Source organism: Euprymna scolopes, chromosome 13 (genome assembly GCF_053919585.1).
Source record: "Euprymna scolopes isolate OS-2025 chromosome 13, ASM5391958v1, whole genome shotgun sequence".
In the NCBI taxonomy this organism is placed as follows: domain Eukaryota; kingdom Metazoa; phylum Mollusca; class Cephalopoda; order Sepiida; family Sepiolidae; genus Euprymna; species Euprymna scolopes.
The window spans coordinates 1,180,622-1,193,335 of NC_136494.1; the positions used below are offsets into that span (position 1 = coordinate 1,180,622).

General features: G+C 30.3%; 1 protein-coding gene across 7 annotated transcripts in view; it reads right to left on the reverse strand.

Moving 5' to 3' along the window:
* Positions 1-12,714, reverse strand: part of LOC145291914 (nuclear distribution protein nudE homolog 1-like) — a 165,578-nt gene that overhangs the window by 44,529 nt on the left and 108,335 nt on the right. For all 7 annotated transcript variants that reach the window (XR_013869493.1, XR_013869491.1, XR_013869492.1 and 4 more), the window contains exon 6: positions 12,016-12,246. Coding sequence is in view for 4 of the 7 variants with exons in the window: in XM_080137757.1 (XP_079993883.1) it covers positions 12,016-12,246 (231 nt within the window). In the remaining 3 variants the exon portion in view is untranslated. The remainder of the gene's footprint in view (positions 1-12,015; positions 12,247-12,714) is intronic.

A 12,714-nucleotide genomic window follows, 5' to 3' on the forward strand; every position in this document is an offset into this window, starting at 1 on the left:
AGAATTTATACTAATCTCTATCGCTACTATTATTCTTTGAACATTATTCAATCCCAGGCGATGTCATGTCTCTCTGCTGTATGTATGTATGCATGCATGCATTGTATATATATGTGTGTGTGTGTGGGAAATTACAAAGATAAATATTATCTTTATATTAGAACCTATTAAGAAAAAGCTTTTTTTCTTTTTAAAAATTAAAAAAAAAAATTTCTGTTGAATTAATCTTAAAATTTTCTGTTTGTTAGGAAGCATTACTAATGACAGCGATTCATTGATGCCTTACAAAATTTTTTAATATTTTTTGGATTATGCATTTTATACTTCACTAATTCATGTCTCAGAATTCATATCGTTCTAGTCAGATCTTACGCAGTATAATTCTATGAACTGTTTAATCCTTTACTTTTTAATTCGATTGAAGATACTTTTTATTTTATGACAAAAAACTTTAGATATTTTCAAATTTCTGCTAATCAGTATTACATGGTTTGCTGATTTTTATCCTCTGATGAAAAGGGTTTATCTTTGAAAATCTATGTGTTAAGGATTAAGAATTCCTAGTCTTCATTTAAATTCTTTGTTTTGATGGATTAATAAATTTCCTTGATTTGATGGATTAATAAATATTGCAATTTATTCAATTTTTATTTTCATAAATAAAAGTGTATATATATATATATATATATATATATATATATATATATATATATATATATATATATATACTTTTATTTATATTCAGTTAAATATTTCACATGACCATGTTTTGGACAGTTATGAATAACTAATTATTTCATCAGGTGACACAAATTCTTTCCTCTGTGAGGGGTTGTTTTAAAGGATAAAGAAAGAACTTGTGTCACCTGATGAGGTCATTAGTTATTCATAACTAACTGATAAAACCATTGTCATGTCTGTGTAGTGTCCATGTAAAATGTTTATCTGAATATAAATAAAAGTATATTTATATATATGAAAAGCATTGTGTTTTAAGGCTATATCAATGTGGTTCGTAGGAAACACTGGACACGAGTTGGTATATAAAAGAATAATGACAATATTAGAAGGAATTTTCAATTATATTACGATTTACAAACATAATGTGTCATACAAGATGGTAGATGTTGATGTCCTTTATTTTCAAGAGTAGTATCTCTTATCAGGGGGAAAATTAAGAAATGTGTACAATTGTTCGGCAAGGCTCTCCTTTGTTTTTGTTTTGTTTTTAAATTATTTGTTTCCAGAGGTCAGTGTTACAGACTGGCTGTCAAATCAGTTTTCAGGATACGAGTGATGATGAATATTAAATATTGTCGGGAATTATTGTAGCTTTTTTTTTAATGCATATAAATGATTAATTTTTTGCATATTATGCTTAAAGTGTGTATTTATAAGTGTTAATGACTGCTGCATTGGTGTCGTGTAATATCCGGTTTGAGTAAATGAAGTTAATGGATAGGAATACTTTTGCACATTTGATATACTTTAAAAATATGCAAATAAGTCCTAATTTGCATATTCGACGGTGGCCATCTTAAATAATGTACTCCTGCAACTCAACTATAGTGATGTGTGTACATGAATGTGATACAGTGAGCTGAATAATTTTCATTTGGAAAGCTTTTTCTTTTAAACTTCTATCACAGAGATATGAATCAAGAACTAGACATGTGTAATACATGATGATGTGATTGGTTGCTGATTTGTGCAGATTTGATTTGAAATATGGTTGTTTGGATGGGAGACAATTCATCAATGGCTAAGCTTAAACTTTTTTTTTTAATTTTTTATGCAACTAATATTTTTCTTAGAAGTTCTTCAACTTTCAAAAAGACAAGTGTTTTGAATAAACCAATCTTTGACAATTTTATGAAAGGGTAGTAATTATTGATGGGATAATTCCAATATGTTTTCATTGATTCCAATACAATTACCGATTCTGTTCTAAATTCCTAATTCCGATTATTCTAAAATATAAATATTTAGCGATAGAGTTGCTGTTTTTGGTTTTTTGTTCTCAGATTACCGAAAAATCTATGTTATATGAGTATATATTTTTATGAATGTAAAAGTACACATGGAATGGGGGGTATCGATACATTTTAGTTTTATTCATAGTTTAAAAATCAATAAATACTGATTATTTTATTATTAGTGCCATTAATGAAAAATTACATTTTCATGAAAAGCAAAATAAAGATAATTAAAAATATCGTTTTTGGCATTTTAGATAATTCTTTCTGATTCCGATACTCCAATAAGTTTTGATTTTTCAGATTCTAATTAATTGTCCCAACATTAGTAATAATGTCTCCACAATAAACATACACTGATGCCATGCAATTGGAACAAACAAAACAAATAAACAAAACAGAAATAAAAGTTAGTAAAAGAAAACACATGTTTGCAAGAAAAACAGAAAAAAAAAACAAAGCAGCTAAGAACTTGAGCAAGGAAATAATTGATTGCTATCAATGCTTGAGCAAGGAAAAAAAGATGACTCTCTTACAAGTTCACTGGCTACAATGATGGCACTACGAATTCAAAGTATCCAAATCCAAATCTATGACAGGTCATATACATGAATAAAACATAAGTTGTTAAATTTTGTTTTTTAATAAAAACTGATCAATAATTTTTGTATTTCAATTATTTGGACTACTATTCCCATTTTTGATGTTTTTATTAGGAATCTATACAGAATTTCAACACAATGCACCTGAAGAAGGTTGACTTCATTTTTGACATTAGTAGCATTCAATCAAGATGAGTTGAGCAGGCTTCTCCCACATAACACACAGCATCCTAGATAAATGCAGACCACACACAACGGTCTGCAAGAAGCAACGTAGTTATAGGTAGCCAATCCCAAGACGAGCAGCAAACACTGCAAACCTGTGGATCAGAGGTAGGTTCAATGTTGCCTTTTATAGAGAATAAACACATCTTCAGCTAGCCTCCCAGGTATCTTCACTAATCTTGAGGAAAGTTGGCAGTTATTGTGAGAATAACATCCAAGATAGGAACAATAGTCTGGACAATTCAAATTATAAATCCTTAACTAAAAAAAAAAATAAATGAATAAAAAATATGAATTCAGATTAAAAAAAAAAAATTAATGAAATAATTTAAGTTTCAAAATCCTATTTAAAAAAAAAAAAATGGGGGGAAGGGGTCAACGAGCATAAAATTGCTTTTATTTCTAAAAAATCAGTCATTTTAATCTGTTGTTAATAGTTAGGGAAAAAAATGACTGTGACCATACGGAATTTTAAATGAATTTGGAAGTATTTAAACTACTGAATAGAAAGTTATTTCTGGCCTTAGAATTATTAGCAAATTTTTATGTATTGAAAGTTTGGAAAGTTGTTTACATCCAATAATTTTGTAAATAGAAATCAATACATCAGCAAAACTAGTAGGGCAATATAATTGGTTTAAAATAAACTAATTTTGTTAACCATAAAAAAAATCATCCAATTTTAATGTCCAGCATTTATTCATTGTGTTATACACTTGTAAGAAATGTGTTTTTTAATTTAATATAATTTTTAAATGAGAAATTTGACAGAATTTAACAAACATGTACAGTAATGTTTTTCACATATAAATATTGTTATGACTAATCAGATCTTAAGGTGATAAAAATAAAACTAAGGATAGATCCCTAACTTCCACACGCAACCCAGTCAGGATACCTGAGAGTAGGTAGGACCAACTCTGGCCGGCTATTATCTTGACATGTGTTGCTATATTTTTTTGAGTCATGATAAGGTATGAACGATCCCATTTATAACAGAGGGTGATAACCAATCAGATGCCTAATCGCTTTATAAAATACATTGGATCTCTTTGAATTCTTCAGCCATGGTCTTCCATCTTGACACAAGAAGGGAAACAATCTGCTGATCCTGACTGGATTAATTCTTTACCTCAAAAAATTTTTGGACTGGATTGATACAGCCATTTTTTTTTTTGTTGTTTTTTCATGAGATGGCAACATTTTTCTATTACAAAAATTATATTACACTGATAAACTAAATCAAAATTCACGAACTAGCCAAGACATTAAAACAGTTATACATATTTTCTGTTGGGTTACGATAGTCACTTATTATCTCTGAATCTGTTGAAGTTTTTAAAGCCTAGAAAAAAATAGAAAGCAGGAGAACCACATTGCAAGAATTAAGCACTCAAAATAATTCAAGGGATTTTTTCTCTTAAATAAAAGCCAAAACGGATCTATTTAACAAACATATTTCTTCAGACCATGTCAGTAACTCAGGTCTGGGAATTTATATAAGAATAGGAGGATAAAAATAGCCAAACTAAAATAGAAAAAAATAAAATAAAATTTTTTAATCATACCATAGATTAATATTTGATATTGAGTAAAAGCTTCATCATGAATAAAGCAATGGTATTTGATAACTGCTTATACAGAGATAAATATAATTTTTATAATTTATCTTATATATTTATTTTCTCATCTGTTCACATATTTATCTGCTTATAAATAGGTACAAAATATACCATTCCTTCACTGATGATAAAATTTATATATATATATATATATATATATATATATATATATATATATATATATATATATATATAAAAGTAGCAAAATATGACTTTACAGCAGTGATTTTTGTGTGGTTGCCCTCCACCTCCCCTATTTTATTTTGCTATATATATATATATATATATACACACACACACACTTTTTTTTAAGTTTTGAGCATTTAAAAAAAAATGCAGTTTAGATTCTTTAGGATGCTAACTAATTATGCATACATATATATACATATGTATAATCTGAAATAGATTAAATTTCGTTTGTTTTTCCCCGGGAATTTAAACTGCATTCTTTATTTTTATTTTATTTTTTTACTCAAAGCTTCTTTAGACTATATTACAGTAAAAAACAAAACCTTGTAAAAATATAATTGGTTTTTAACTAACAAAATTACAGCAGTTTCCTTTTTCTTAATAAATACAATTTAATTGTACATACAGTTATGCATTTATTTTTCTGAAGATTCATTTGATAAAATTCTGCCTTTGTTTTTTTATAAATACTCTGTATTAATAATAAAGTAATGTCCATAATTTTGCTTGTTTTTTAATAAAAAATAATTTGCTTTTGATAAGGTATTGTTTTGTTCTTAGAAAATATCTTTTTATAATTATTCTAGAATTAAATATTAGTACTGTGTAAGCTTCTAATAGCCTCTACACTTGAGTTTGACTACTTAATATATATATATATATATATATATATATATATATATATATATATGATATTCTAATAAAATATCTATATTTATAAGAGCAACCTGCATCTGAATTACTTTTAAGTGATTAAACCTATGAATGTGTAATATTTTTAGCAAAAAACTTATATAAAATAACTTTTATATAAGTCTTGCATTTCTATTTTATCGGAAAATATCTCAATTTGTAATTGCTCTGGAATAAAAGATTAGTACTGTGTAAACCTCTAATAGGATTTGATTTCTACATTGGAGTTACTTCAGGGTCAATATATATATATATATATATATATATTGAAAAATATAGACAAAATTATAAAATGCAGGAGACTAATGTTGCAAGCATTAATGCACTCTGATTTTATGGAGCATTTTTTTTTTTAAATCTTTTTTAGATTTTTTTTTTTTTTAGATATAAAAATTCAAACAAACTGGAATTTACATGCCAGCAGGTAAAACAACAAACCAATGATGATGATGATGATGATGGTAATGATGATGATGTGGACAATCAAATGAATGTTGTCTTTATTATATTTATTGGCTGCATTACTTTTAATGAAAAATGTAAGATCTGAATAGCAGAAGCAATTAGAACATTCCAGATGTGATAAAATATGCACTCAATTTGTCTTTTATTATTTTTGTTTTCCTAAAATAAAAACCTTTTGAGACATTTTGGAAGTACATACTGGAAAGTACATATATATTTAAAAAGTACCTACTTTTTTAACAAATTTACTTTTTTTATATTAAAAAATATCAATCTTAATGCATTATTAAATTAAAGCATTTATCAAATATCAAAATTTCATCCATATTTCTGCATTTTAAGAAAGAGTAATATTCTACTTTGAATATTTCATTACATAAAGAAAGAAGGATATCAGTTTTAAAAAGGATTCTGAAAGTTAAATTGAATTATCACAATATTGTTTGATCATTAGATTATTACTTGAACCAAATTATGATAAAATTTTCATTAAAGCATTTGCTGCTTTAACCTCTATAAAATTATTGGATCGATATAGCTTTAAAAACTTTCCATCTTCTAATACATGAGGATTCACTAGGAATTTTAAAAGATAAATGACTATTTGGCAGTTTAAAGGTTTCTTATATTCTTCCAAATTTTAAAGTCAAAGTAATTTTTTTTTTAAATTAAAGTAGTTGATTTGTTGACAAAGAAACAAAAATGTATTCTGTTGAATTAAATTTTGTAACTATGTTTATATAATTTTAAAAACTTTCACTTATTTTAAACAAGCGTGGAGAGATGTTAGTATTTGTGGTGTAGAAGAACGGAACGTAAATGCTATGTCAAATAGTTACATAGATCAGTTACATAGGAAGGGATCAAAATTTAAGTCCCCTGTAAGTATAAATACACAGTATAAGTAGTTGGCAGATAGGGTGAGAAATGGGAACTACTTTCTCAGTAGGTTATGATAATTTCGCTCCTAGGATTAAATCTAATGTTTTAATAATATATCATCAATCAATCAACTATCATCAATGGACCTGAGGTAATCTCGTCAGCATCAGACAAAGCCAAACTCTTTGCCAAGAACTTTGCAACTAATTTTACCCTTTGCGACCAAGGCCGCCAACCTCCAATATTTCCTCCTTTATCAGAAAACACGCTATGTGATATACAAATATCTGTACGTGATGTTGCCAAGCTAATTAAAAACCCTGATTCTAGTAAAGAAACCGGCCCTGATGGTATTCCAATTATAGTACTCAAAAGACTTCAACCAGAACTAGCGCCCATACTTACAAAACTGTTTAAATGTTGCCTTAAGGAGAATTCCTTCCTATCACCCTGGAAAATCTCATCAGTATGCCATGTATTTAAGAATTCAGGTGATCGCTCATCTCCTTCTCAGTACAGGCCAATAAGTCTCCTGTGCATCATGAGTAAGTTGCTGGAATCCGTGTTAAATAGACAAGTAATCAACAATCTCAGCAAAAATAACCTTCTCAGTGACACGCAATATGATTTCCGTTCTGCTAGATCTACAGCAGATGCGCTTACAGTTATATCTCATAAGATTAGCGAATCTCTCGACGGAGGCTTCCTTTCTAGGGCAATTGCTCTTGACATATCTAAGGCCTTTGATAGAGTATGGCATAAAGGTTTACTTCACAAGATCTCCAGCTACGGTACAGCTGGAAATGTCTTCTCAATTATTAAATCATTTCTCTAATAGGTTCATAGGAGTAGTGGTTGATGGGCAGAAATCAGAAGCTCTCAGTATTAATGCTGGAGTCCCTCAGGGGTCTATCCTGGGCCCAACTCCCTTCCTGATATACTTTAATGATCTTCCAAATCACGTCTTTACATCATTCGTAGACATTTATGTTGATGACACTACTATCTACGGTAGCACATCTAAGACCGTGAACGACCAAGTTCTCTGATTCCCTCTCTTCTGATCTTGAGCGCGTCGTTCAGTGGGGGAAGAGATGGCTGGTTACTTTTAATGCATCAAAAACCAAGCTCCTAACTTTACATCATCAACGCTCTGATCTTCATCTGGCATCAATTGAAATGAATGGCTCTCGTCTTGGGGAGGCCTCATGTTTTGACAAGCTTCTGGGCTTGACTTTTACTCCTGATCTAAGTGGAACACATACATTAAATCTGTTGCCAAGGCCGCTGGAAAAATGGTGGGATCCTTCTATCGATCCAGTAGATATCTCACTGCTGATGCAATTCTCTATCTACATAAGAGCCAGATACGTCCAAGGATGGAGTACTGTTGCCACATCTGGGCAGGAGCTGCTGGAAAGGACTTATCCTGCCTTGATAGAGTTCCAAATAGACTTTGTAGCCTCGTAGGGGATGTCCTTTTCTCTTCCCTGCAACCTCTTTTTCACACAAGAAATGTTGCGAGTTTGCTTTATCGTTATTTTCATGGCAAGTGTTCGGCTGAGCTCCAATCTATTGTCCCCTCCTCACCAAACTTTCACAAGAAACACCCGTCTAGCAGAAATCACTATCAATAATTTCCCCCACTCTTTATCTATGCCTAAACCTAAACGTAGATTCTATGAGCAAAGCTTCTTTCTTAGAACTACACACCTATGGAATTGTCTTTTGTTTTCCTGCTTTCCAGCTGATTACAATAGGGTTGTCTTCAAGTCTAACCTAAACAAGTTTTTCATGAGCCGTTCCATATAAGTTAACAAATTCACCAAATTTCCATTACTAACGATTACTATATTGTCCAATTTCTATTGTACACTCTTTAACCCTTATCCTCGAGTGGCCTTCAGGCTTTGATAAGTGGTGATGCCCATAAAAAAAAAAAAAATATATATGAAGGTCTATAATGTCGTTCTATAGCTAAATAAGGTAATGGCTAATAGTGTAAACATAAATTTGTATGTGACATCTGGTGGTGTAAACCTATGGTATTTTGGTCCAAAGGGGAAAAACTGCACCTCTTATATATAGGGAATACTGCATTTTTTTTTTTTTTTCAATAAATATTCAATAGCAAATAATTTTTTAAATATTAATTCAGTAACATACAAACAAACATGAATTTGTCTTATAGCTTTATTAATACAGAGACAATAAGAGCAATCCAATCTAACAGTTTAACTTCAAATAGACAAACCGTTTAAACTTTCAGTCTTAAGCTTATATATGCATGACATTTTCATTAAGCTACTTACAATAGGTCAATCCACCAGCATAGCAGGTGTTATGGAAATTATCAAAATAGCGCCATCTAGATTCTTTAAAGTATGCATTTATTCAAGGGGAGATAATTCTAACCGAGAAGCGATTTTATAAGTTAATGTTCTGATAATGATAAACTGAAAGACAGACTAAACAAATTGAACAAAAAATAGAAAATGAGGTTAAAGATGATATATTTAACAAATGACATTGTTTCAAATGTCTGACAATTTCTGTGTCTATATCACTTCTTTTCTTTTTTTCGCTTAGATAAGTTGACACAAATGCACAGCTGGGGATTAATTCATCCTTAAGTGTATTTTTATTTATTTTTTTGCTCGAGTTGAAAGCTAACGCCATATGCCATCTGGATATGTTAAACAATGGCCAACAAAATAGAAACTGCTTCTAAAGGTCAATTAAGTGGGTTTGATTGGGTACATAAATTAAAATAAAGCATTAACGTTATTGTTATGACAGAAACAGTTTCATGATTTCTAGCATTTGTTAAGTTCATCATTCATCTGATAGAACAAAAAGAAAACATTGATAGTGAAGAGAGTGATATGAATTGGCATCATTGTGTGTGCATATATACAGGCTGAGCCAAAAGTAGTTAGGCAATAAAAAACATTTATTTAGAGATCATATATGTACAACTACAAGCAATAAGATAACTACATACAATTTTTATTAATATAATTGTCTTATTACATATAGTTGTACGGATATGCAATCTCTAAATGTTTTTTTACTGTTCACCGACTTTTGGCTCACCCTGTATATTTACACACACACAAGCACACAAAAATATATACATAAATGCATACAGATATATATGTGTGTGTGTGTGTGTGTGTGTGTGTGTGTGTATATATATACACACACACACACACACACACAATGTTTGGCTGTCGAAATGACCAAGACCATCTGATCATTCTGGAAGGATGATAGATAACACTCACCGAGTTGCAAAGCAAGGATTGCGTTATCCCTAACCATTTGGTCCCAAATCAATACTGCTTGATTCCAGTGTCAAGGAAAAGTCCAGGCCGACATGAAACAATACTAAGATAAGCAGAGAGCACATACAGTAGCTGGTATTCCCAAATAGCCACACATTTTAGTACTAACCAAGTTCAACATTGCTTAACTTTGGTGATCTAACTGGTCTGTCAATGTGATTATGCCATGATTTCCCCTGCCCCTTTTGCAAGTAGAAGCAGTAATTATATTGAGACCAAATGTACAATTGGCACCTCACTTATCCTGACAGCTGAAAGGAATCAATTTAGCACTACACCATCTCATGTCAGTTGCACAATGGTCACTAATATCTTAGAGGGTTTTGGGAGGGATTTTGCATCATTTTCATAATTTCCTATGCGTAAAATAGTAGAGTAAATCAGATTCCAACTGCAAACATTCTTACGAGTCAAACTCAGAGATAAAAACTTAATTTTATTTTTATAGAAAGGTTTTAAAATAAAACGTTTTTACATTTAAACAATTTATGAAAGCAGTGGTTCTCAAATTGGTATAGCACGGTAGAATTACAGAATGATTCAAAGACAATCAAGAAATTAGGAAAAAAGAATTTTAGTGTTTCTACAAAATAATGGGATTTCAAACAAATGCATTTCAAGTAAACACTTACGTACTTACATGTTATGTTGAAATTAATACAAATTACAAAAATGATCCAGTAGAAAATGCACTAGATCTATTTTTTTTTATATACAAAAAAAATCAAATATTAGCAGTAAGACATTTTCTATTTTTAAAAGGCATATTTTAATTGAATGCAAGGAAAGCAAAGGAGAGAAGTCAAAATGATAGATTGCACTTATCTCCCTTGGATTTTAAGAACACTTCCATATTAAAAGATACACTAAAACTATAATTCGATAAATGTTATTTTAACTTACAATTATTTTTCTAGTGGATCATTTTTCATAATTTTCGGAATTTATACTAATTTCACCATGACAGGTATGTTATAGTGTTTTTACCTGAAATACATTTGTTTAAAATCCCATTACACTGAAGAAACACTAAGATTATTTATATGTAACCGTAACGTTTTATCCCTTAATACAGATGTCCAATGATTATATTATAAAGTAATTATGCTTGATATTAGGAATAAAGCAACATTTTATCTTTGTGGGCTTTCGAATATATTTCTTATTTTGTCTAGAATTTCCCTTATATTTAAAACAAAAATAAAAAGTTTGTATGATGTATGTACCGAGGACAAAACAAATATCCTATTCCAAATATTATATAAATTTATCAAATAATTTTAGTTTTACACAAGAAAATCGTTTTTAAGAAATTAATCGGGATTGTTAAGTATTACAACATAAATTCCCAAAGTTCGAATTGAGTTACTTCCCTTGTTTTTTTAAATTGTTTAACAAATGGCAGCAAGACAGCCTCACTCTTCTGTTATTCAGATTTGAGTTTCTTATTTAAAGATAAAACCACTTGATCAATTTATGTGATATTTGGAACATGACATTTTCATTTTGTCGTGTTTATATACATCATGCAAATTTTTCTTTATTTTTGTTTTTAATATAGGAAGAATTCCAGACCAAAACCGAAAACTTGAATCGAAAATGTGGCATAGAAAAAAAGTTTCTGAACCACCTGTCTAAGAGAACACTTTTTTTTTAACACAAGTGGCTAAGGTTAAAAGAAGACCAAAATGCCACTGAAAGCAAAAAAAAAAAAAAAAAAAAAAAAAAAAGTGGGAGTATTTACTCAAACAACAATAATTGCTTAAATGCATAGAATGCAGAAGAGTTGACAATCAAAGAAGACTGGGAAATGCAGCCTGCTTGGTGAGCTGAAGCCCCGAAAAATTTACTTAGGAAGTTATAAAAAAAAGCCGCAGAGAGGGGCGGGGGGGCTGAGAAGAAATTGGAGGACAATTGCAGCAGCCCTATTTTCCACCAGAAAGGATATAAAATGAAGTTTCCTCATTGACAAGTCGAAGACGACATAATAAAAGGTATAATAGATCTTGCTTACCTTTGCTCAATGTTGTTCCTGTACTACAATTAGTTGATTCCAGTGTATTGGGATGAACACTACTGTCTGAGGACATGGCAGATGGCGTTCGGCTACTGTCAGTTGAGGATGGGGCTGTGGTGGCTGCAGTAGATTCTACGCCGCTACTGCTGGGGAGGTCCGACGTTGACGAGTTTTCTGTACTACTTGACAAACGTTTCATTCCCTTGGCTTTCAGTTCAGATCGTAAATCTGGAAAAAAATAATCAGAATTAATAAAATCAGATATTTTTAAAAAAACTAAACTCATACATTTATACATAAATATGATAGAAATGCAATTGTTTTACAGGTTAACAAATATTTTTAAAGTCAAAAGAACTTGAAATATCAAGAATCTGAGAATTGGCTTAAAAAAAAAAAAAAAAAAAAAAAAAAGTTCACAACTTCAGAAGTTGGTTAAAAAGAAGTCCAGCACCTCACTCAACCTTAAAGGTTGGGAAACATCTGCAGAAAAACAAAAAAATCTAGTTTGCAAATTTTTTAGATGAGGATTGGTTATTTGTATTATTTGGACTCATCAGACTACTGTTCTCATCTTGTGATTTTCACAACATTTCAGTCGATGTAACCTTCAACCTTCTTCAGGTGTATCATGTCGAACTCAGGAATGTTTGTCGAACTCTGGAATTTGGATGGAATTTTGAAAGAACCCATGAT